The sequence below is a fragment of the Labrus bergylta genome, chromosome 16 (genome assembly GCF_963930695.1).
Source record: "Labrus bergylta chromosome 16, fLabBer1.1, whole genome shotgun sequence".
Taxonomy (NCBI): Eukaryota; Metazoa; Chordata; class Actinopteri; order Labriformes; family Labridae; genus Labrus; species Labrus bergylta.
Genome location: NC_089210.1, coordinates 9,992,707 through 10,016,657, shown reverse-complemented (window position 1 = coordinate 10,016,657; position 23,951 = coordinate 9,992,707). Strand labels below are relative to the sequence as shown.

At 40.5% G+C, this 23,951-nt stretch overlaps 1 protein-coding gene across 3 annotated transcripts in view; it reads right to left on the bottom strand.

Moving 5' to 3' along the window:
- Nucleotides 1–1,650: 1,650 nt before the first annotated feature.
- Nucleotides 1,651–23,951, bottom strand: part of asic2 (acid-sensing (proton-gated) ion channel 2) — a 309,103-nt gene continuing 286,802 nt past the window's right edge. For all 3 annotated transcript variants that reach the window (XM_020632625.3, XM_020632624.3, XM_065964695.1), the window contains 8 exons: nt 19,248–19,375; nt 14,438–14,588; nt 14,183–14,239; nt 7,390–7,543; nt 6,546–6,637; nt 5,355–5,434; nt 4,613–4,681; nt 1,651–3,789 (listed from right to left, as the gene is read on the bottom strand). In XM_020632625.3, the coding sequence (XP_020488281.2) occupies nt 3,688–3,789; nt 4,613–4,681; nt 5,355–5,434; nt 6,546–6,637; nt 7,390–7,543; nt 14,183–14,239; nt 14,438–14,588; nt 19,248–19,375 (833 nt within the window). In that variant the 3' untranslated portion in view covers nt 1,651–3,687. The remainder of the gene's footprint in view (nt 3,790–4,612; nt 4,682–5,354; nt 5,435–6,545; nt 6,638–7,389; nt 7,544–14,182; nt 14,240–14,437; nt 14,589–19,247; nt 19,376–23,951) is intronic.

Genomic DNA, 23,951 nt, shown 5'->3' with positions numbered 1-23,951 from the left:
TTCCGCTGCCTAAGTATCTGCTAAATGAACTGGGACTGAACTGAGTCTGAACCTCAGCCGGCAGCAGCTTCAGATAAGAGTCTCTGGCAGTGAGCGGAATACTGATACAAGTCAACCAAAGCATGGGTTCACTTTCCAAAGAAGTGAATTAAAAAATGTTATACTTGAATCTGAAGTTAAACTAAACAGAAAATCCCAAAGCCCAAAGTTCATCTATAAATGACTCAAATCAGACGCCTTGTTAGGCTGAATTAAGTTAACAAATGTGTTTGCAGGGAGCAGGCAAAGCACTGTGATGTTGTCCTTGCTGTTTCTGCTGTTGGATTCTCCAAAGAGCAACAACGCTTAATAAAACCTGACAGACATACTGAATCAGGTCTCAAGCAGATTCTTCCGCTGCTACGGCACAACTCCTCCATTGTCCGAGCAGCTGTGCTGTGCGTCGCAGAAACACTTCAGCCGATATTAAGAGCATGCATCACGGATGTCAGAGGGGAAATCGCACCTTGCCAAGCTACTGTACATTTTAATACGGCCTGGCTTGCTATCTTCCAGTTCTTTCTGCAGGATATGTCAGGCCCTTTGTGCCGATTCATTTTCTCTGTTTTCTTTCCAAACTCCCACATCTAAAAGTTGAGAATGTCTCTGAGTCAGTTTGTAGGTCGCTGTCAAAACCTCTGACGAAAACGACACATTCACTGAAGAACACTGCGAGGCTGTACACGGAAAAACCATGAGGTCAGCTCCAACTCTCTGCTCTTTTATACGGAGGCTCAAATCTCTCCTTGCATTTGATTTGATTTGACTACTTTTTCTTTTCTCTCTGGGCTGTTGCCTTTTTTTTTTCCTGTTTATTCATTTAAAGGGTAACCTTTTCATTTAATCTATTTCTTTGAAATTCTTTTGAGCCTACAGCAACACAGCTTTAGAGAGGCGGTCTGTCAATGTGGCAGTTCCAGACTTATGTATTTTTCACACGTGCTCAGGAAAATGTCTTGAAAATTTCAGGACAGCCTGCCCCTGAATATATATACATATATATATATATATATATACACACATATATATGTGTATATAATACGCCCCTCACAGCTACAACATGCAGTCTGATTTTAAACTGCAGAACTTAGACTGAATGTTTTTAAATCCTTAGTGAAGAGTCTTGAATCGAAACTTTCCGTATGCAGCTGTTTTAGCTGATGATTTTCTTGTTATGAATTTTTGTGTTTTTGTTGTTGAAACTATGTATTGCTGCTATTCTTGGCCAGCTCTCCCTTGAACAAGAGGTCCCTGATCTCAATGGATATGTAATATAACATAAATTTCCTGTCAGAAGGAGGGGAGGTTCTTAGGAGGAAGGACATGACGCGGAAATGGCGGACAAAGGGACAGACTCCAAAAAACCGATGTGTCAGCCTATGCATGAAACATTATGTTATAAAACTGCAGTCCACAAGTCTAACTGATTACTTACTGATTACTGATTCCACTCTTCATACACACAGCCTAAAGTTAGCATGCTACCACTGGTAGGGATTGCTTTATATCTTGCATTGTGTTTCTTTCATGTTATGTCCTGCTTAAAGCAGTTTGACCTTAGTGCATCACACATGAACTTTCCTTGCTCAGACTTGACACAACAGAACACCATCATTGCAAAATAACATTTTAATTTAATCGTTTCACGTTTAAAAACACACACTGTATGCTGCATCACAAAATGAGAAAACGCTGCTCTGCCGAAACAATTGAAGCAAAAGTAGAGAGAGCAAACAGCCAGTGTCATCGCCGCCGAGAGAAAAAAGACCGGTTCGTCTCACCTCTCCCGCAGGTCAGCTGAGGATCGTGTCGGTCTGAAGCCACAACATGAGATAGTACACAGAAGACAGCAGGTCGAGCTACACATGGGAAATCATAATTCAGACACTCTTACAAAGCACTTGAACTCATTCCTACCTGTGAGGTACGTTACCATGATGACAGAGACCATCCTGGGACGATCATGGACGAGAATCAGAAAACCTAGATGCACTAAATCTTCCACTCGGTCTCATACAAGCTTTTGGTGTTAAGCCATATATATATATATATATATATATATATATATATATGATATATATATACCTGCTGTTTCAGAGGACACTGACATTTCAGCTTAACCTGTATTGGAGAGGATTCCTGGTGCTCATACTGTTGCAAAGTGTGTTCATTTTTTTTAAGCATGACATTCAACTAACCCCGAAGTGCTTATGCTTGTTATATAACTTTCTTACCTACTGAGAGCTGAAGATTGAGTCACATCACAAAAAAATGTGACAAATACAGTATGTAGTCACTTTTGGCCCTGGAGTGCTTGTTTTACTGCAGTTCCTTTAAATAGGCTCTGCCTCAGGCATGTCTGCGTGGTACCCGTTTTTATGAGGAAAAAAACACAGATATTTACATCATAACACAGCAGACCCTGTCACCTTAGAGGAACATCCAGCCTTAGCCTTTTGTCGGTGCTTTTGTTATCAACTTTAAATGATGGGGATGGTGTAAATTGTCAAGACTGCGTCGATTGTTTTCTAGCCGGCAGAATGATTCCATCCTTGATGAAGTGGCTGTCTGAAATATCACCGTGAGATTCTCTTAATGAAGCAATGGTTACACAACACCAGGGGCATATTCATTTGCTGCAGCGTTTTGTACACGGCTTACTGTCTGGCAGGCAAACAAATTGAGTTTCTACCTCACCTAGCTGGATGCTGTGTGGAGGTGCATCATCCAAAATCCAGTCTTTTATTTACAGTAAGAGTATGACATCCCTTTAAAGATGTCTCTGGAGAACAGCTTGGCAAACCCATGAGACACGGAGCTAACATGCCTTTTAAGAAACTGATTTAGCTGAAACTGACGGGTGAAAAAATATGCAAAAAGAGGGCTGCAAAAGGTTCAGATTTGGCTGGGTTTTCAGTAAACAAAGTAAAATCCCCAGGGTTCTTTTGTCCTCAGTAATGCTCACACATCACCAATCTCTTGCCCTTCATGATATGTAACTAAGAAATGATGAATCTCCCATTAGAGGAGGTTTCAAAGGACTTGACATCCTGAACTATGATTTTAAACAACCATATGTTCAATCTGTACATTCGAAGTTCCATATTTCACCTTGGCCCGTGTCACAGGCCTGTCTTGCAGATATGGCACACATGTACGGTAAAGCAACACTGTAGTCCAGCGTATGCATCAGCAAAAAGAGCAAGATAGATTGTTGCATGCAGTTTGGACAGTTCAGAAGCGAGTTTGTACAGTTCATTTGGCAGTGACCGTAATAAGAATGTGTTTGTTACATAGATATTCTGCACAGGGACGAGCCCCATCCAGTCTCTGAGTTTTTTTTTCTTTGTGCAGGGCAAACCTCACTGCAGGTCTGGCACAGTGGAGGCCACCCTCCCACAACAGTCCGGTGCAGGGTGACGGAGAGGGCCGATAAGTCCGGCCGACAGCTCCTTAATCCCCATTAGTGCCTCGAACAGGGCAGTGTGACAGAGCGCAACACTGTCCTTAGACCAGCCTCTGTTCTTGTCCTTGTCTTCTTCCTTCCTCTGTTTAAGGTCCTGCAGGGTGCTTTAACAGAGGACGTAGCGCCACCCAGTGGAGGACGCCTCTGGACGTTGGTGGCTCTGACAGGAACAGAGGAGGGCCTCAGCAGGCAATCTCCTCCAGGGTGCCCAGTGTTGTCTGCAGGGGGACTGTCACAGTGTGGCTGATGGTCTCCGAGTGGTTTGCCACCGGGTCACAGGAACTCTGGAAAAAAAAGATTGAACGACTCTTAGCCCACCAAAAAGTTATTTGCATCCATGTGGGAAAAAGGCTTCTAGTGTCAATCTGTAGAGTCGAATACAGCACTTCTTTGGCTCGAGAGCTAACCATTAGCACGCTAACGTCCAATAACTGGTTCTACGCCAAGATGTTGTTGTATAGAACTGGATGGTATTCCGACTGTAATATGGAACATTTACTTTTATTATTCAGGACACTCTGTTTTAATGTTACCCAGCAAGTCAGTGCTAAGTAGTGCTAGGATTTCCCCTCAGTCAACAAATCAAGTTTGCATATCAAGATGAACTTGATGTGAAACCTCTGTGCAAACGACTCCACTGATTTCACTAAATTGAGTTGAAGTGAAGTTTAATTTTGAAATTCAACCTGTAGAAAAAGAGAGAGCAATGGGCTCATGCTAAATTAAAGTTGACTTTAGTTTAAATTCTACCAGAAACCAGCTTCTTCACAAGCTCAGAATGAACGTCTTATATATTCTTTCCGGTGAGTAAAAGTGAAAATAATAACCTGACACTTCTCAGCCTGACTACTCAGTCATGGCTAACATTCCACTGTATATTCTGTGATTACTGATTTAACTGAGATCTGATGCTCGTGCATGTGCTTGTTAAGGAGAGATTAGCTTCTCCCCGCAGAGTTCCTATACTCGCTCCTCGGATTCTTGAGAGCACCCTCGAAGAGCAGAGCTTTTCCTGCCAAATTGGCATTCGGCTGTCAGTCTGAGCACAGTCTGAGATTTGTTTGGTGATTTTTCTCTAAACAGGGGAAGAGATAGTCCAGCTCTTACCACGTCCTCTCCATGACTCTCGTCCTCGTCCTCTCTGCTCAGTAAATCCAGTAGTCTGTCTTTCACCACCTACAGGTTTGAGGAAAAAAAAAGGAGACTTGATTCAGACTTAATTCAGACTGTAATAAAAGATCTCTATGAGCTCTTCATGTAATTACCAGCTGTACAGGGACATTCTGCTTCAGAGTGTAGGGTAATTAGGTGGCAAATGTGGCAACAAACTTAACCATCACAATTATTTCAGCGTGAATCCTGTTTGAAGAGGCTTTAGAAGTGTTTATGTCAGGGACGTTAGGGGTTCTTATCCCCATTACTCCATTAAAGCCATTGAAAGGGGAAAAAAATACTTTTTCTGTGTATTTCCAAAAACCCTTGGGGAGGTGAAGACTATTATGTGCTTGTCAGAACCCTGTGCAGCTGAAAGCAGCGTGAGGCACTCTAAAGGACGGCACACAGCAGAGCAAAAGGTAATGGAAAAGTACCATCCCACAGTCTTTCATCTGAGTCAGCTCTGAAGTAAATCTCGCTCTTATCTGCTTTGTTTTTTGTATCAGTGACATTGTTTCTACTGTCAGCGCTCATGGCCGAAGCTCTAGCTCTTCACTGGAACATGAAAACAAAGGCTTTTTGAAGAGGATTTCACAGACTGAAAACAGTGAGAGCCCTTTAGAGGGGCGATGTGTGGGTGTAATTAGATATCATAACGGAAGTAAAAGTATGAAAACAGCAAATGGAGACTGACCTCATAAGCATAGTCAAACAGCTCCAGGATGGTGAGGATGCTGGCTCCAATGAACAGACCCATCTGACCACCAATATCACCTGAACAGGCCACACAAATAGAAGTGGATAAGACAGGAAATTAGTTTAGTTGAATTGAACATTATGTCAAGGTAGAGGAAAACACACAATTCTGATTGGCTCCCAGGAGTCAATTAAAGTTGTTTAACAGCACTTCAGACACATTATAGAGATAAACTGTCTATCTCGTGTTCTAAACCGGTGTTTGAAATAGTGACCTGCAGTTAAGCCTTAAGTAGCCCTAGTGCAAAACAATGAGATAAGATGTGCAATCCAATTGGTATTCCAGAATTTGAGAGCAGAAGAAGAGGAAAGGTGTTGATGATGATTTGTAACCATCAGCTTGCTAACACCATTATACTCTTTCGTGATGGCGTTCAAAATCAACACCTGATTCCATTCTTTGTCCCAAAGCTACACAAAACAAAAGATCCTAGTATTTTTTTTATTTGTGTTATTTGCAGCCATAAAAAGAGTTTACATTTCTTGTAATTTTCACCAAAAAGCTTTGGAGCGTCACTTGGCAAACACAGTGACATGTACCGGCCTGGTGCAGCTTCTCAAACGGGGACTGAGGCACCTCACCCTGCTGGTATTAATAGTTGAGTCTGGTATGTGAGCTATAAAAGTCCCAGAAGCCCGGCTGTTTTTATTTAATCGGTATACTTTTTGTTCAGAAGCGCTACATTAAATATAGATGTTATAGTGCATTAAATATAGATGTTATTGTGCAAAATGTTATAGTCAATTCAATATGAAATATTAACAGGAGTGAAACAAGCTTGGGCCCCATGTCTAATTTTTTTAGAACGTGTCGAGTCTGAGTTAAGCCTCAATAATCCAACATTTTTCTTACACTGTAGATATTTCTTACTTATGCAGAGAATGTCCCGAGTAAACTGCATTTCAGATCCCATTTATTGAGTTCAGGTACATTCATTTGGAAATGCAAAGGGTCTACATTTATGTCATGCCCATAAGATTGCAAAAGATCCTTGCGTCACTGAATGAATTGGTCAATAACCCTAGAAGTGACATTAATATGTGTTGCCTAGTGTTCTCCCCATGAATCAGCACACACATTTCTGAGTAGCATGGCTGTGGCTAACACTTCACAATGAGTCAAACCTACCCAGCAGTCCTGCCACCTCGTAGGCTTTCTTCTGCTCGATGGTCTCGTAGTTCAAAGCCTCAAAGAAGACATCCAGCACCAAGATGTTGTCTCTGTTGACGACAAAACAAGACATTAGTCTTAATGAATGCCACATCAGTCACAGAACACTTGGCAGGCTAAACACAATCAAACGCTCTCCATCCATTTCACACAGAGCTGAGCATCATGGGAAAAACAACCACTGTGTGGGAGGAGAACACACTTGCTGCTGCAGAGCCAGACGGAGACTAAAGCTGTTTGGAAACTCCAATTAAAAGACTTAAAGAAACAAATGTGGGGCTCTGTGGTTACTGCTGTTAAGCTCCCCTCGTCATCTCTGCGGTGAGTTTGCATGTTCTCTAAATAAATGTTTTCTCTGGGGGTGCTCAGCTTTCCACTGCAGCAGGTTGATTGGAGAATATAATCATGGATAAGGAGATATGCCAGTGTTTAGTGCCCAAATGCTGTAAACATCATCGTCTGCTTCCACCGATTTACAAATGGTTCTTAAGTTTCTGTATAAAATAAATAAATGTAAAAATAAACAAATTCGAAAAAAACAATATAACATAAATACATTATGACACATAAAAACTGAGGATTTGTTGTGTGTTATTTATAGCTGTGAATACATGACTGACCATAATAATAAGAATAAAAAAACAGTTTACATTTGTCACGACAAACCTCGATGATTTAACCTACAATCATCTTAAAAAGGCAAACAAACTAAAAGAACAGATGCATTTGTAGTCCCTTTGATCGTCTGCTGGAGGTCAAGCAAAGTGAAAAACGTCACGACAATGCAGCTGTGGCTACTTACGTGATGTACTTCTCTGACTTGTTGAACTTCTTCTGCAGGTAGCGGGCGGAGGTCTTGCTCGGGATCTTGACCATGGACAGCTCTTTGTTGTAGCGGGTCATGTTGCATGGCGTCCTGCACATGCAGTTGCTGCTCTCCAGAGCCGACAGTTTAGCTTCATAATGGAGGGGAGGCGGAGGGGGCGAGGGGGTTAAATCGGGTGCAGGGGGATAAAAATGAACGAGATGTGGGAGGAGGGATTGAGGAAAATGAACGAGGGAAAATGTCAAAGTAAGACTCTTCTTTACATAGCAGCAGACATATCAAGACAACCAATGTGATGAAAATATCCCAAATTGAGATTCCAAGAATAGATTCCCAAATACTCTTACGTTTCTAAATGTAGTTATTTTTACTCTGCTGAAAATGTGATTTATATATAACTGTAAAACAAAAGTTCTCCTGCTTGTTTGCAACCCAGACTGGGTAATAAAAAAAGCAATAAAAGTCGTGGACAAGAGTCATCGGCACAGAGCAAACAAACCCTGTGATATTCTGAAGACACCTCATGAAACACCATATGAGAAAATCAGCAGGTAAAAAGTTAGCACACCAATATATATATATAATTTTTTAAAATCCTAATTCTTAAAACTCCTTTGAATATTTTTCACCTTCAGTACGGTCATGAACACAGAACAGAAAACTAATTTAATCAGACATGGACTGATTAGATTTCCTTTTTGCTCACGTCTCTCAGGGGTTCTGCAAAACGTGACCACTCATGTTATCTGAATGATAATCAAAAACGAGTTAAATTTTTTTTACATAATCTTAAATTGTGATCATTCTGAACTTTAGGATTCTTGGACCCTTTGTTGGAATCGCAAGCTAATTTCTGGGCCTGGCCAAAGGGTGTAGAGAATTTTTGTCAATAAAAGTACATATTTCCAAAACATATTTCTTGATTGGGGTGGTTTTACATTACAGCACATTTACCAGATATATAATTTATCTCACAGAGCTGTTGTATAGGACTGTTAAGAGGCTGTTTTAGGCTGCCAGTGTGTTGGCTGCCCGCCCCTCCATTGCATTCCCTCAGGCTGCATGTTGGCTGTGTGAGACTGCTGTCAGCCCTGTCTGTCTTTAAAGGTTCTACCAAAAATAAACTATTATTTACTATTTCTGCCTTTCAAAATGTCTCAAGATGAATGTGATCAACTGACATGTCAATAAAACATTCATAATAATCACTCTTCACTGAACAGACTGTTTGTCATATCGACACGGGAGGCTTTCAGAACACTTATTTACATGAAAAATAGGTGCTTCATTTATATTCAGAGGCAACAGAAAGAGTTGTTATTAATGTGGATTGTGACTTAAGGTTTAGGTTTGTATGTTTAGTTAGTTGAGTTTTTAATTTGCTCTGTTGTTTTAAGTGCATTCATTCCAGCTGTGTATCAATGTTTTCTTGCAGCATGAAAGCTTAATGGGTTCATGGGTGGAAACGAAACAACAGGCTTAACGCTTCTGTCACTTAGAGTTCAGTGTCAGGTTCATACGTCTTCTGAGAGCCACAGAAACAAACTCCTAACCTCAATTATACTCTACCTATAAACACAGGGACAGAACTGCACACTTGGTACTATTCATAGTGTGTCCTAACAGCAGCACAAGTCAGAGTGATTGTCAAAGTCACAGTGGGGAGAGCATGTAAAGCCCTAAACACAAACACGCCCTGAAGCAGCCTCTGTGAAACAGCCTTTACCCTGACAGAGACAAAGTCCTGATGCAGAACTGACGGGCTCTGTACACGGCTCCGCTTTGGCAGTTTGACTCAGAGAAATAAAAAAAAAAAAAGCAACATGCACTGGATGATTTCGTGTTAAGCTCACAGCCTCCATATAGCCTCCGAATAACAACAACTGTTTCGCAGTGACGGTAACGCTAAGCGACACTAGCATTTCAAATATAGCTCTGTCAAGAGCTTCTCAGGCACTGAGGCTGCTCGCACTCCTCACAAATCACTCTCTTAAGCCGGAGTTTGGATTTACAAAGTTTAAACAGGCCTTATTATTTCTTCAAGAGATAACCAACTTCCTTATTTTCACTACTGCAAACTTCTCTGTTTGGATTTAAAAGTCTTCCTCAAATTTCAAATCCTGCCCTGCTTATTCTCTGAATGAAAAGGAGAAAGTTAACCGTATTAGGCTTATTTCTCAGTGAGACAGCTCTGTGGCGGCCCTGCAGATCACAGAGCACGAGGCTGCAATCCCCCATGGTGCACTAATAGCCTACGAGGCCACACAGTCACGTAATTGCAGGGGGAAATTCAATGTGGCTTCTCAGTGGACTTTTATTTTTATTCAAATGAGACTTTATTGGATACACGGGAGCAAGGCCTCCTGCATTCAAATGATTGATTTCCTTCTCGGAGCCTCTCACATTTGTCCATCGACCTCGCTCTTTTTTTCACTCCCACATTTTAATCTAAAAGACCAAATTACCATAATGCACTTTCTCCTGATAACTTTTGTAGTTTTCTAAATGTTGCAGCAAAACTAGCTGATATTACCAACTGATTAAAATTCCAAATATATATTTTCTGTCATGTAGAAAACTTTAACCTCTTATTTCAGCAACTTTTGAGCAGGTTGATTAAGCAGCTCAAACGCCATATATGAATAGTTTTCTGTCTGGGTGAGTAATTATGAACCAACAACACAAGAAAGCAAGCTGTTCTCAGCCATCAGATGCAGCTGCCTTAAATTAATAAAATATTTCCAGTTAAGCCTCCAAAACTTGAAAGACACAGACAAAGAGAAAGAAAAGCCAATCAAAACTTTGCCGTGAAATCTTTTCTGGCAGATACAGCAAATTGGCATGGAGTTCAAAATGAGAATTCATTTGCGTTCAATGATCCAAGCTGTACGTGTGTGTGTGTGTGTGTGTGTGTGTGTGTGTGTGTATCTTTGCAAATGTGTGTGATTGTGAAAGCTTAATGTTGCAAAATTGAAGCCAATCACAGCAAACAAAGAAGGTGTCTGTAATTAGCACCAAAGCCTCATTCAGTGTAGCGTGTTTTTCAGTGCTTGTTAATAACATATTGCTTAAGTTACCCCATGTGTCTTTATGCTCCTCCAGCCTGCAGTCTTGTTGCTGATTGCCTGAAAGTTTTGTTGCCCTTGGCTACTTTTTTTTATTTTTTTGTGGTACCTTTTTGGCTTACTAGAAATAAATGTGTCCTCAAGGCGAGTGCTGAGCACAGAGAGAGACGAGTGTGGGAGGATAAAAAGTTTTCTGATGTTGCTGTAACTCCCACTGGACAACAGCTGAGGTAGGAAAGGTCATAGGATACTTAGCATGCCTTTGAAACAAATAATTGTTTATCTATTATTCATGTTGTTACTGTGTTTGCTCTTTTATGTATTAAAATTAATGCAAAACTCCCCAAAAGCTTTTCAACTAACAGGACATTACCTAATTGTGTCAAGTATGTTGAAACTTTCATTTCTGTGTAAGAAGGTCAGGGGAAGGTTTTAAGTCATACAGGGCCAGAATGAGCTCATGTATTCAGACCATAGACTGCTCTGGTTTTATTTACCCCAGGTTTAAAGTGCTATCTTTTTTGGTATCTAATAATAAAAGTGAAACAACTTTCCTTCCTAATATTCTATACGTCATCTTTTTTTTTGCACTTTTTTCAAACAGAAAAAGTCAGCAAACATGCTTTTTTTTATGTGCTATATGCATTAATGAAAGCAATGTTTGGAGCCCAATCTTGCTCTTCATAGTGCTGTATAAAAAAACAGGTTCAGGTGTTATTTATCTAACTAAATCCCACCCAAAAACCTGCCTTTGCTCAGGAACCTGGAATTAATCAGGTTGTAGATATTAGACAGGTTTGGCCAGTTACAAACCTTTATGGCTGTGATATTAAAAAATACATTAAGAAAAAACGTTTGAAAAAAAAACTGATGACTGTCATATTAACACAAGCCAGAGGAAAAGAGGATTTGGGAAATTGGATTTAAAATTCAGTGCAGCAGGTTAACAGGAGTTGTACTATATAGGGTCATGTAAAGCAAATGTTCAGGCTGCAGTATGCTTACACTAAATCCTTCACGATCATTGTGTTTATAGTCGTTACTTTGTGATTCAGAGTGACGGTGGACTTCTTATACTTAAAGACTTTGAGTCAAATCCAGGTAACATAGTCTCCATGTTCCATCACTGAACAGAGGACAACCACTGTGCAGTCGCGGTGATCATGTTCAAAAAATTGTGTTTCACAGAAGGCCTGCAGTTTAATGACAGGTCAAGATGTGTGATACTGAAATAAAGAAGACTGCTGAGGGTCTTTCACTGTCACAGAGAAAACACAAGCTGACCATATTCCCATATCCTGTTGTGTTGTTAAATTTTTTAGGGGGAGCACTTCAGTTTCAGCGTAGCTAAAGGCATAACCTCAGGAGCTAAATACATCACCCACCAAAACTCAAAAATATTTTGTCCAGAGGGGTAAGAAATGCCACAGTGCAGGGCTGTGTTAGTGGATGTTGTGCATGGTGTGGTGGCAGCTAAGTGAAAGGTGTGGTGGGTTCTCTTGTCACCCTTAAAGACCTGATGTGTGATGTTTAAGGCATCTAGTTATGTTGAACCTATGATACATATTAATACGATAAATAAAAGTCATGTAATTACCAATGCTACTTTTGAAAGCTGTTGACACAGTCATACAGAGCTAACATTAGTTCATTTCAAATCATTGATTCTTTTGTCGGTGACATAGACTAAATTAAAATATGGACACCAGAACAGCTACCCAGCGCTGAAACCAAAACATATACACAAATACATATCAAATACATTTGCTTCAAACATAGCTCATGTCATTATAGTTAGTTCATAGCTTCCTGATTTGTGTTTAGTTTAAACAAAAGTCATTTGACACTATAAACGTGGGTTATAACAGCATGATCGACAGCTCGCTGTGTGCACCAGATTAGCAGAGTAGAGGAATAACTGTGGGGGAGAAAATGTCTCGAACATTTGACTCTCCATAACCTTGATTGTCTGCTTCAGTAAACAAGAGTCTATTCAGCTGTGGACTGTGCCGGCCTAAAGAATCTTTTCACTTTTATCAGAAGGTTAAAGCAACAATATGTAGAATTTTGGTTTGGTGCGCTTTGGCGCCATATGCACCATCAACTGCGGCATCATAAGTCACACGGTGCCCCCCCCCATAGACAACGTGCATCTGTTGAGGGCAAAGACGTTGTCAGCAGCCAAAGAACCATGCTGACTGACAAGGTACAAATATGACTCAGCAAGCGTCTTCAGTCTGTTGTTTGCAAACTGTTTGCATGTGGAGTATGTGTCTGTCAACTGTTACTCTTGACTTTTCGAAAACAGGAAGATATGGAGACATTTCATCTATATTTATATGATGTAATGGCCATAACATTGTTAGATTTTTGGAAGATCATCAATGTAAGTTGACCATCCCACAGATTCATCATTAATGCCGGCATATTAATGCATATGATAATAACAGCATCTCCTCTGAGGTTAAAACATGGATTGTTTTCACATTCAGACTCCAAGCTTTAAAGACCTGGCAGAAGAAGTGTTTATTGCTGGCATCTTGGCACTTTTTAAAATCTGGCCCTTTAATGAAAAATCATTAAATAGGCTGAGTGAAGGAGAATCTACAGATGCCAAAGAACTCCTGAAAGACACTCTATAATGGCAGCTTTAGGTTTGTCTGCTCTAGGCTACAATAGAAACATTGCAGTTATCAAGCTGTTAATTTCACTTTTTAAGTGACAAAAACAAATTAAGTCTTTTTTTTTTTTTAGGTGAAACATTTGAATATTAATTTCTCTCGCTAACCCAGTATTACACACTGGTCCTTTCACATGATATTTAAATACAAGAAACAGATGGGAAAAAGTTCTATGACCTGCTTTGAAAGGCTTACTATTAGACTTCGAAACACGTATCAAGTAATATGATTTCGATAAAATCACAAAAAGAAGTCGTCTCATCTCACTTTCATGACATTTTCTCTCAGGTTCCGCTTTAGAGCAGTTTCATCAAAAGTCAAAACAAAGAGATCTGATTGATATCTAAAACAGCCGGACAATCCAACTTTAAATCAATGTTACAGCTTTATACCATATCATAAACAGATCTAGAATTTTAAAGTGTGGATATAAAGTCTACAGAAAGCTCTCACCTGCCTCTATAATCTACCTGTTATAAATCGGAGCATCCATCCGTTAAATTGAACCCTCACGCTGCGCTCCCTGTCTGCTCTGAAGCTGTTACACACACATGATGAGTCCTTCACACATCAGGTCATATACTGAGATGAATCCTGTCCTCTTGATAAATCAAAAGGTTGAGTAATTACACATTCACTTTCCACTATACATTGAACACTCTTAAAGTGCTGCTGCCTAATGGAAGACTACTTATGTGTCTACAGAGTGTATGTGCTAAATTACTCCTTGACTTCTTCTTTAAACGAGAGCCAATGAAAGTCAAGAGGATGAACTGTATGATGGTGGCAATTACCTGTTCCCGAAGGGGCTTTTTTTATTATAGTGCTTTAGGATTCATTGATGACACTCTTCACTGTAGCTGTTTCAAGCTTAAAATCATCTCTGGTTTTTTAACATGGTTTTTTAACAGAAACTTGGTATCAACAGGAAATAATTCATCCTAAGCCTTCCAAAGGCTGATAATGAAATGTAATGCAGGAAATAAATGATGTGCATGTGTGTGTATGAGTATGCAGACTCACCAAGGGCAGGCTCAGCACAGTCTTTATACTGCTCAGGTGTGCAGTATGAGGCATCACCTAGGAGACAGACGATAAACAAAGTGTAAACAGTTGGATCAAGAAGCAATTCGTGAGGCGCAGCATCTTTTCCCTGCCAGACGCATAATCCCATGTCTTTTCTACATGCCAGACACTTAATCCAGTATTGACTTGTCATGTCAAGATGAGGCTTCACACTCACACATTGTTTTTATGCTGACCAGTCGTGGTGCTTACCAGGCATGTGCACCATCCTGCAGTTACAATTCTCGACGATGTAGCGTGTTTCACAGTCGATCCTGCAGGCGGTTACGCTGTAGACCTGGAAAAAGCCCGACTCCAGAGCCTTGGACTCACACTCTCCCCACGGAGGAGGCAGGTAGGTCAGCTGCAGGCGAGAGCGAAGTTGTCAGGGTTAGTTAGGAGATGTGGAACACACACAACAGGGTGTCTCCATTGTGCAAAGAAAGCAATTTTGACACTTGTAAGAGAACATAGAAAGCAGTTTAATACATTTTGTTTTCAAGGTCATATCAGTTAAAGAGCGACTGACAATCTATTCAACGTGAGGGCTTACAATTCATTTTTGACAATAACATCTTTCCAGCCCTTTCTCTCTGTAGACTGCTTAATCACAGGTATGCCCTTAAGCATACCTTTTCATGTCAACTTGACTTTGAATTGGATTTAATGAACATTATATGCTGAATTGCAAAAAACTTCAGCTTGTGATTGAGACCATACATTTATCAGAAAATGTTTTACAGAGGTTAAAAAGGTAAGTAGTTACTTCCCCCTCTGTTTTTATTAAATCTCTCTACACTTTATGTAGCTATAATGATATAAAGAGGTTTTTAGGAATGATGCTCAAACATTCCACTTTCACTTGCAGATGTCCTGCTATACTCGCACAAACAGAGAAAATCCCTGTATTAGTTCCAAAACGTGGACAGATCCTGACAGCAGCTCTCAAAAACGCGCTCCTTATTCCTTGAATCCCGGCCAGAACACACAAGAGCCTCCCATCAGACCAGGCAGTGCAGCAAACAGTTCAACAGATAGCCAGACTCTGTCAGAGAAATCCCACAAAGCCCGGCAACAGAAGCACAACCACCCCCCCCCCCCCCCTCCCAAATGGGCTCCTCCTGCTCCTGCCGCTCTGAGAATGGGACAGCAGATGAGGGACGAGAGACCCGGCTGGGCTGTGTGGAGGCCCATCTGCTCCACAACACAGGCAGCAAGTTCTGGCTGTGCTCTCGGCTTCCATCACCCACCACCCCTCTGTGACAGATCTTATGGAATATTGAATCTAGGCTTCCAGGAGGTTTGATACTTTCAGTCTGCAGACTTTATTACTTTATTCAATCAAACAACCAACCAATCAATCAATCCAACTGTATTTATATACTAGTGCTTTCACACTTGCAAAAAACCTACTAAAAACATCCTGAATTTTTCGGGATGAGTTGCATGTGCGAACAAACGGCCAGATTTTTTCACCCTGTCTTCACTCTGACTTTCTCCTGCCAGAACTCGATATATATATATAATATATATAATATATTTTCTGCATGAAGTCTGGGTGAACTCTGCAGAAAATACTCAGAAAAGATTCACTGCAAGTGACGAGGTGGAGAAGTTTACATCCAGCAACTGGCGCAGGAAGTGCAATTTTGTTGATATCGAGATTTTGTCAAACTACACACAGCATCGATACGTATAAAGGCAAACATTCTCATTAAAGTGTTATATTGCAGACTCTGTTGCTTCGTCTGCCACTTCATTCTTTTTACGTCATGTCTTGTCTCTCTGTGGAAGAATGAAATTATAGCAATTAATAGTGTGACAGAGCCCTCATAACATTGAAGGCATTGTGTTTCAAGTGAATTAAAGTGCATATGCAGTCTATGGTTCCAGGTGATTTCTGCACATGCCTCTAATGTCTTGATTTGTAATTAAACATTCTGCCTTGGATGCCAGCAGCACAACAACTAATGAATACTGACATGCAGGTGCTATTAATTTAGTTATGGGTATTAAGAGACAATCCTTAACCTTTACAATCACCTTCAAACCTCAGCTAATCTTCACTTCAGGCCTAATCATTCAGCTGGGGCTCATTCAAGATCTGATTATTCCTCAGTAATCAGATAATCCAAGGTGCTCAATATCACTTTTCACTGAGTTGAGACCTTCTGACCTGATTATGTTCTATCTAATAAGAGCTGAGGCCTGTGCCCACTCTCAGTGTGCTATTAATCAATGTACCATTCCCCTGTCAGACCTGAGCTACACTTTAATTAGGCATTACAACTTTGTCAGCAGGGGACATTGTTGAAAAAGAGTTGGATTTGTGAACTGGATGGCTTTTTAATAAGGTCGTCGTAATGGCTGGTTGGAGGGTTGGCTAAAGAGAAACCTCATCATCAAAGTAGCGGAGAAGCACATGGGAAAATTGTTCCTCCTGTTGTGTTTTTTCGACTCATTTTTTGACGGCAGAGAGCTAGACAGAAATGGATAGAGCCTGAGCTTGCAGCAGGAGACAGATAATGGGATAATAGTATAAAGGAGACTTTTTTTTTTCCTGTTTTCCTCTCAAGCACAGGGCCATCTCGACCTTAAAGCTTCTGTCAAATGTGTCAGATGGGGAATTTTGAATTCAGGAGAGAGATTACATTTTAAATTTCCTGTCCCTGTTTAAGGACATATTGAACCTTCACTACAGATGCCGTTTACTCTGCGCTTTAAGCTCTCTTATTTGAGTGGCTTTGATCCATGATCCACGCTATTATCCAAAATGCTTTGTTGAATCCATTTCTCCAGGCAGACTCATTGGTATCCATTATAAAGATCTACAAATCACCAGTTTTTCAACATACAAAACATTAAAGGCTTCATCCCAAATCTCTGGCCTATATACCCTGTCCAATCATCATTACAGTGATTGCTTTTGGAAACATTTGAAAGTGCACTCCAGCTTTGTTCAGCAGAAAAAAGAGATAGGTGGGGACATCTCACAGCAGGAGGGGTTTTCCCCTGAAACAAAGTGTAGCGCTGCATTAATTAGCTGGTGCTAAGTTTGCTGTGTGCCCCACTGTGCGTCCTTGTGGAGAGGGGCAGTGTTTCCGCAGCAGGCAAACACAGGAAAGCCTGTCTTCACCCTGCCAGTCACAGAACTGGGCTGATGGATGTGCTGCGACAGAAACCCTGGAGGCTCATTACCCAGGTGGCCTCCCCACCTCTGGATAGATCTCCTCATCTCCTTCCTGCCTACCGCTGAGGTGACTCAGTGTGTCGCAGCTTACACACCGACCTGCGATGTAAAGAGACGAGCTTTCAAATGAAATGAAATTCATTTTGGCTGACGAAATGTTCCTACTCTTCATGCTGCACTCCATTTTTAGAAACTGTAATTTAAACTCACTCAGTAAATGTGTATCTTCCAACGACCTTGATTCTTTTACAATTTGCAGAAGATCAGATAACAGAAGAACATGTTATCAAACTTGTTAGTACAAAGTGTCAAATGTCTTTAGACTTTGGATGCTTCTTTGAGTGTTCTTTTAGCTAATGTAATTATCTTAAATACAAGGATGCAAAACTATGTGTTTCCATCATTTTTCCAAAATCTTGCTGTGTGGTCACGACAACACCTTTTTTTTTTTTTTTGTAAAAAGTTGATTCAAAACTTTTTGCCATATTAACTGGCCAAGACATCAGACTTCTCCAGGAATATTAAGTTCTTCTCCTCAGCTCTCCTGGTCACAGTAACAAGCTTCTTGTGGAAAATTGATCATTACTCGGCATGATATGAGGAAAATATTAGATCTACTATAACATTCTTAAATAATGCGATATCAGTTTGAACTGTAGATGAAAAAGGATACTTTTGTGAATCAGAGTATACAGAGGAAGAACTTCTGCAGATGGAAACTCAACAGGTCCAAAAGACAAACTGAAGTACCTTATATAATCTCTTTACAAACCCACTGCCCGCTACCTGCTGAGCACCAAACAGAAGATGCACAAATTTAGCAACCAGCAAAGAGCTGAGCATTTAGATGCTAATGAGACACTTTTTGAAGAAATTATGTTATCACCTTTGTCAGGGAGCGAGAAACAGGACTCAGAGTTTATGAAAATGTTACTTCATATATCTGCTGAATGAATAAACAGGTTACAAGCCCCTTACATAGAGTTAGAAGATGTTACTGTATTAGCCTTTTTTTACAGCACATTTTAAACCCCTTTAAATGCAAACACTTCCTCACAGCAGGCAGTTGCTGAAGAGAACAAAATTGTTCATATGCTGCAGATGCAAACGGGTATAAAAATAAAAAAGCAAAGACAGAAATCTGTTGGCTCAACTCCATCTGTTGAGTAAGACTGTACTTTTTAAAGAGCTTTACTTGGAGGCACGGAAAGAAGAGGCTGCTAAAGAAAAATAACAGAAAGTGAGAAAAAACATGGACAATGAAAGATTCAACTCCTAACCTTGGTTAAACAGACACGACTGAGAGGAGTCACAATATAAAGGCGTTCAGTTGGCAGAATAGAGACAGCCGCATAAGGCTGTTCAACCTAAATGGACAGGATGGAAAACAGAGGGAAGGAGAAAAATGCTGTGAGGGAGAAACCTCAGGAGACGGGGAAACTGCGATTGACATGAATTAATTCCAATGTAGATACATGTGAGACATGAATGCTTCACTATCGGCCTTGTGTGATGGAACAAAGCTGCAGTATGAAGGAGTGGGAGTGTTCAGCAAGGTCAGAGCCACTGACAGAAGGAGACGTTTTCAAGTTTCAGGCAACAATCTCAGAGAGACAAAAGGAGCCAGTCTTAGGCCCAGAGGGGAACCTGGGACACACTTATAGCCACAGAACTCACACACATGCATGCAATCCCATTATGTCTATCACAGGGACTTATTTATCATGGAGGGTTGTTATCTCTGTGTGGATTAGAAGTGAGCACAAGGGAGAGAAACGATAAGAAGAAGCTATTAGCTGTGTATGAGTGGAAGTCAAGAGAAGGGACACCTACCCTTTGCTCCTGTGTGGCAACAAAAGTCTGGAAGCCGGGGGCCACGCCGAAGCCCAGCTCGTGAACGAACGGGGGCTCTGCCTGGCTGTGGATCTGCACCCGCACGCCTGCCTCAAAGGCTGTATCCTCTGCAGAAAAAAAAAAAAGACACATGAAAAGACCCAGTTAGCTACTGAAAACAAACCCAGAAAAGAGGAGAAAGGGAAAGAGATTAAATGTGATTGGCTTATTGGCAGTTCGGAGAAACTTCCTGGGGCATAAAGTATCAAAAAGCAGCAGAACTTCCTGTTTCAAACAACCCTGGGAATAAATATGGGACTATTCACTCAAAGCCACTGACTGATATTCTTTATTATAGCAGTTGCATTTGTCTTGGCATCAACGACAGGTGGTGAAGGTAAATCTGTGTCGACACCACAGATCAAAGCACCTTCACCGTATGAACACACACACACACACACACACGCTCTCACACACACAAAACAGACAAAGAGAGACATAACATTTATGGAGGAGAGAGCCCAGCCTTTGTAGGGATCGATAAAGTTCTCTCTCCATGGCCTCACATTCAGTGCTTTCCGCCAGGACATTCAATCAAGGCTTTCACTCTCACGGCCTATCAGCCAGACACCTCGAGGTGCTCTGCAACCAAGACATCGCAGCCTTTGGGCATGGCCAGCCTCACAAATCAGCTTAGATGCTGGAGGAATGGATAAAGGGATCAAACATGCTTCTTTTTTTGACTTGGTGTTTGTGAAGCGTGTGAAAGAAACACTGACTGTGTGAGAGAGATAGTCCTAAAGTGAAGAGCATGTGTTTTGTGTGTGTGTGTGTGTGTGTGTGTGTGTGTGTGTGTGTGTGTGTGTGTGTGTGTGTGTGTGTATAAAAAAACTATGACAGCTATCTCAGTGTGTGCGTGCAGGCAGGGAGTTGTGTAATCTTTGTATTCTCTCCTGTCCAGTGGGTAAATATAGTATCATGTCCTGCGTAATGAAGGTCTTGTACTCGCATGCGGCTTCATGTCTCATCCTGCCCTGTCCGGCTCTCTGACGTGTCCTCTTTAATGTGTTTGCTGTAAACAAAGTGACACATGGGGGAAGGCAAGTGTAGTTAGCAGTTAATGGAGTTAACAGCTTCAGACTTTCTGGTCCGGGGGCTTTCTACATGATTTCATTCCCATTTCATGTGGCACTTATAGCCACAAAGTGTAATCAAGGCTTAACTCAGGTAACACATCAACAGGAGTTTTTTTTTTTAAATCTTTTAGGATAGACTAAATTAATTAACAATCTCTGTAATCTAGTACACTCTGCACATGATGTCATACTTGTGTAGTGTGTGGATTTCAAAGGAACTGCCTCAAAAATAACACGCTTTTTGTGCACTTTCTGCATAGAGATTGCATAATTTGACAGTTTTTTCAGTCAACATTTGTAAAACAATTTCAATTTAAAAAGATCTGTTGATTTGTTTCACACATTTGACCTAAATTCAGTGTTGTTCACATGAATAGATATGAATGTGCTGTTACTTTGTGTTTTTGTTCTGTTGGTCATCATGTGGAAATGGGGACAATACAGAGCGAGAGGTGTCCATTGTACCGTAGTCACTATTTAATAGGTGTGGTAGTCACATTTATCCCACTGTTAACTTCTTCTTTGGCCATCAAACCTCTGTTCATGTTGCCCTCATTCATATCGTAAGCACAGTCGATGTGATGAGTCATTCAGATCGTGACGCAGAGAGTCAAATTAGCAGAGAATCGCTTGAGAGGGCTGTATTTAAAAAAGAAAAATCAATGATTGGCCCCAGCCGTTTGATAAATGTAAAGTCAGGATAAAAATATTTTGCTGTATTGATATTCTGTTCCACCCCGACTATATATTTAAACTATCTGCATAGCCATATCAAGTCTTAACTCGCAAGATATGTCAGTGTTTTGATGTCCTTATGCGCCTAAAAAAGCAAGCACTTAGGGAGGAATCCAAATGGAGACAGAGCACAAATCGGGTTTCTATTAAAGCAAAAGCTGAAGCTGTTTATTTCATTAGAGACCTTTATGGTGCTTTGTCGACATGGCCATGTTAAGAAAGAAAAAGGGCCCTTTTAAACTGTTTCCACAAATCTGAAAGCCCATTTTAGTCTAAAAGGTATTCGTACAGTATGCAGCACAATGTTTTTGTCCATAATTACCAGAAAACATCTGAACTATGAAAAACTGCCTTAAAACCCAAACTTTGAATGATCATAATGTTGATAATTTTTTTTAGCTGTTAGTGTTAATGGAGCGTGTACAGTAACAGAAATACTGATTATATATCACATTATGTCTTTAATGTTAATGGCTTTTTTTAGTTGTTGGACTACAGCTCCATTAGCAGCCAGAGTAACTATAGATTTTACAAAAAGTTGTCCCAAAAACAATCAAAAACACATCAAACAGGGACACTGCTGCACCCAGTGACAAATTCCTTCATTACATCAGACACTCAATTTGAACTGCATCCCCCAGCATGCACAGTGATGTGATGACCACATAAATGTGTAGACATGTTCTACTTTGCTGTAGATTGTTATCTAAAGGATTAGGCAGCCCATTGACCTAAGGTTGTGCATTGGATATCATGCCATAACAAATTGCATCGCATTAATGTTCTCTTACATACATAAAAATGAAGAGAAGGTGCATATAGAACCCCAATGATTGTTGGACTTGATCTCTGATATTTGCTGTGGAACCTGGGTAATATAAGAGCTGCAGACTGAACATGACATTTTCCATTATCGGATGAATTCAAAAGCTTTTTCCTTTCATCAATACAGGTGACATTCAAGATGAACAAGCCACAATGATGATGAGGTGAGAATCAGCCTTTAAAGAAAAATGGAGTTGGAAAATGTCACAGAATGTTATTCATACTCAGAACAACATGACACAGAGGAGGAACAAAAGGAGGAATCTGAAGAACAAACATACATGAGGAGCTGGGCTAAATAGCAAAGATTATTACCTGGGATGCACACAATCTCACTTTTCTCCTCAAAAGCACAACTTTATTGACCCCCGTTGAGCCAGATCAAAGTTATGTTACAAAAAAAGTTTTATTTTCCAAAGTAATCTTACAAAGCACCCGAAAGTCTGATGCGGGGAAAGTATTGGTGTTTCAGATGCTGTTTGGCCAAACAACAAGCACCCAGTTGAAGTATATAAAACCTTTCAGCAGTAATGCTGGACTTAAGAACCTTCCTGCTAAAGTTCCCCAAAAAAATTCCAAGAGAATTCAGGATGTTCATGTCTGACTGATACGTATCTATACACAAATACAGCGGGTTATTTCTGGTGAAACAAGAAGAAAATGTGTTGGAATTTTCTAAAAATTCAGCATTAGAAGTTTCATTAAAAGCCAATCAACACTAAAAACCAGTTCTTCTGTATTTTCCTGCTTTGAAACTAAACAGGTGAGCTTGCAAAATTAACTGTACAGATGTTTAATAGCGAGACCTAAGGCTCACTTTTTAAACCACTGCTGTGGTTGGCTCTTTTTACTTTGTTGTATTGGTGATAGTGTTTCTCTGTTTTGGACCAATAATCCTTGTGTCTATTAAGACTTACCCTAAACTGGCCTCAGCCTGATAGGCTTTCATTCCAGGAACAAAAAAGGACTATGCATGGTTGTTTTTTTATAGTACTGAGAAATAAATTACCATGGTGAAGTCCTTGAATATCTATTTTGTTTGACAAAAAATATCCAAAAACCAGACATATTCAGTTCAATATCACATCAGGAAAAGGAGCAGAGGAGCTCAAACTTTCAAATGCATACAATGCACAAGTCTTTTGTTTATTCCAAACTCGAAAATGCAGCTCTTTTCCAAAGTAACTGTATCACACCGACTCATAATTCTCCATCTGATGGCTAGATAGATGCAAAAGTGGTCAGTAAATGGAGTCCATTTAAGTCCATTAGTAAATGGACTTGAGCTTATGTAGCGCTTTTCTAGTCTTCCGACTACTCAAAGTGCTTTTACACCACATGTCACACCCACCCATTCACACCCTTTCACACACTGATGGTAGTGACCGCTATGTACAGTAGTATCATCCATCAGAAGTAACTAATCCATTCATACACCACCACTGAAGCAGCGGGAGCAATTCAGGGTTAAGTGTCTTGCCCAAGGACACAACGGACATGTTGCTGAGCTGGGAATCGAACCCTCAACCTTCCGGTCAACCTTCCAGTTGAGAGGCGACGACTACCAACTGAGCCACAGTCGCAGCAGCCTCAGCAGAGTAGCATACAAACAGTGATGAAAACAAACATGGGGGACATTGTAGGAGAAACTGATTTGATTTCTATCTAGTTGAAGTATGATTCAGTGTCTATAGTCTAAGCTGTTGGTGTCATCATCTCGGATGTGTTATGATGTACATGTCCTAAAAAAAGCCAACTAACATGAGGAACACGAATATACTATCCTATGAAGGAAAATTTTATTACAGCTAATAATGATCCATTGCTTAGGCTGGAAAACAAAACATTTGTAAATTCTCATGGCTTCTGTCAGTTTCAGGATGCAATAATAGCATGTGGGTGTGTGTGTGTGTGTGTGTGTGTGTGTGTGTGTGTGTGTGTGTGTGTGTGTGTGTGTGTGTGTAGGGGGGGGAGTTCAAATGAAAGATTAGAGCAACCAGGGCACGCT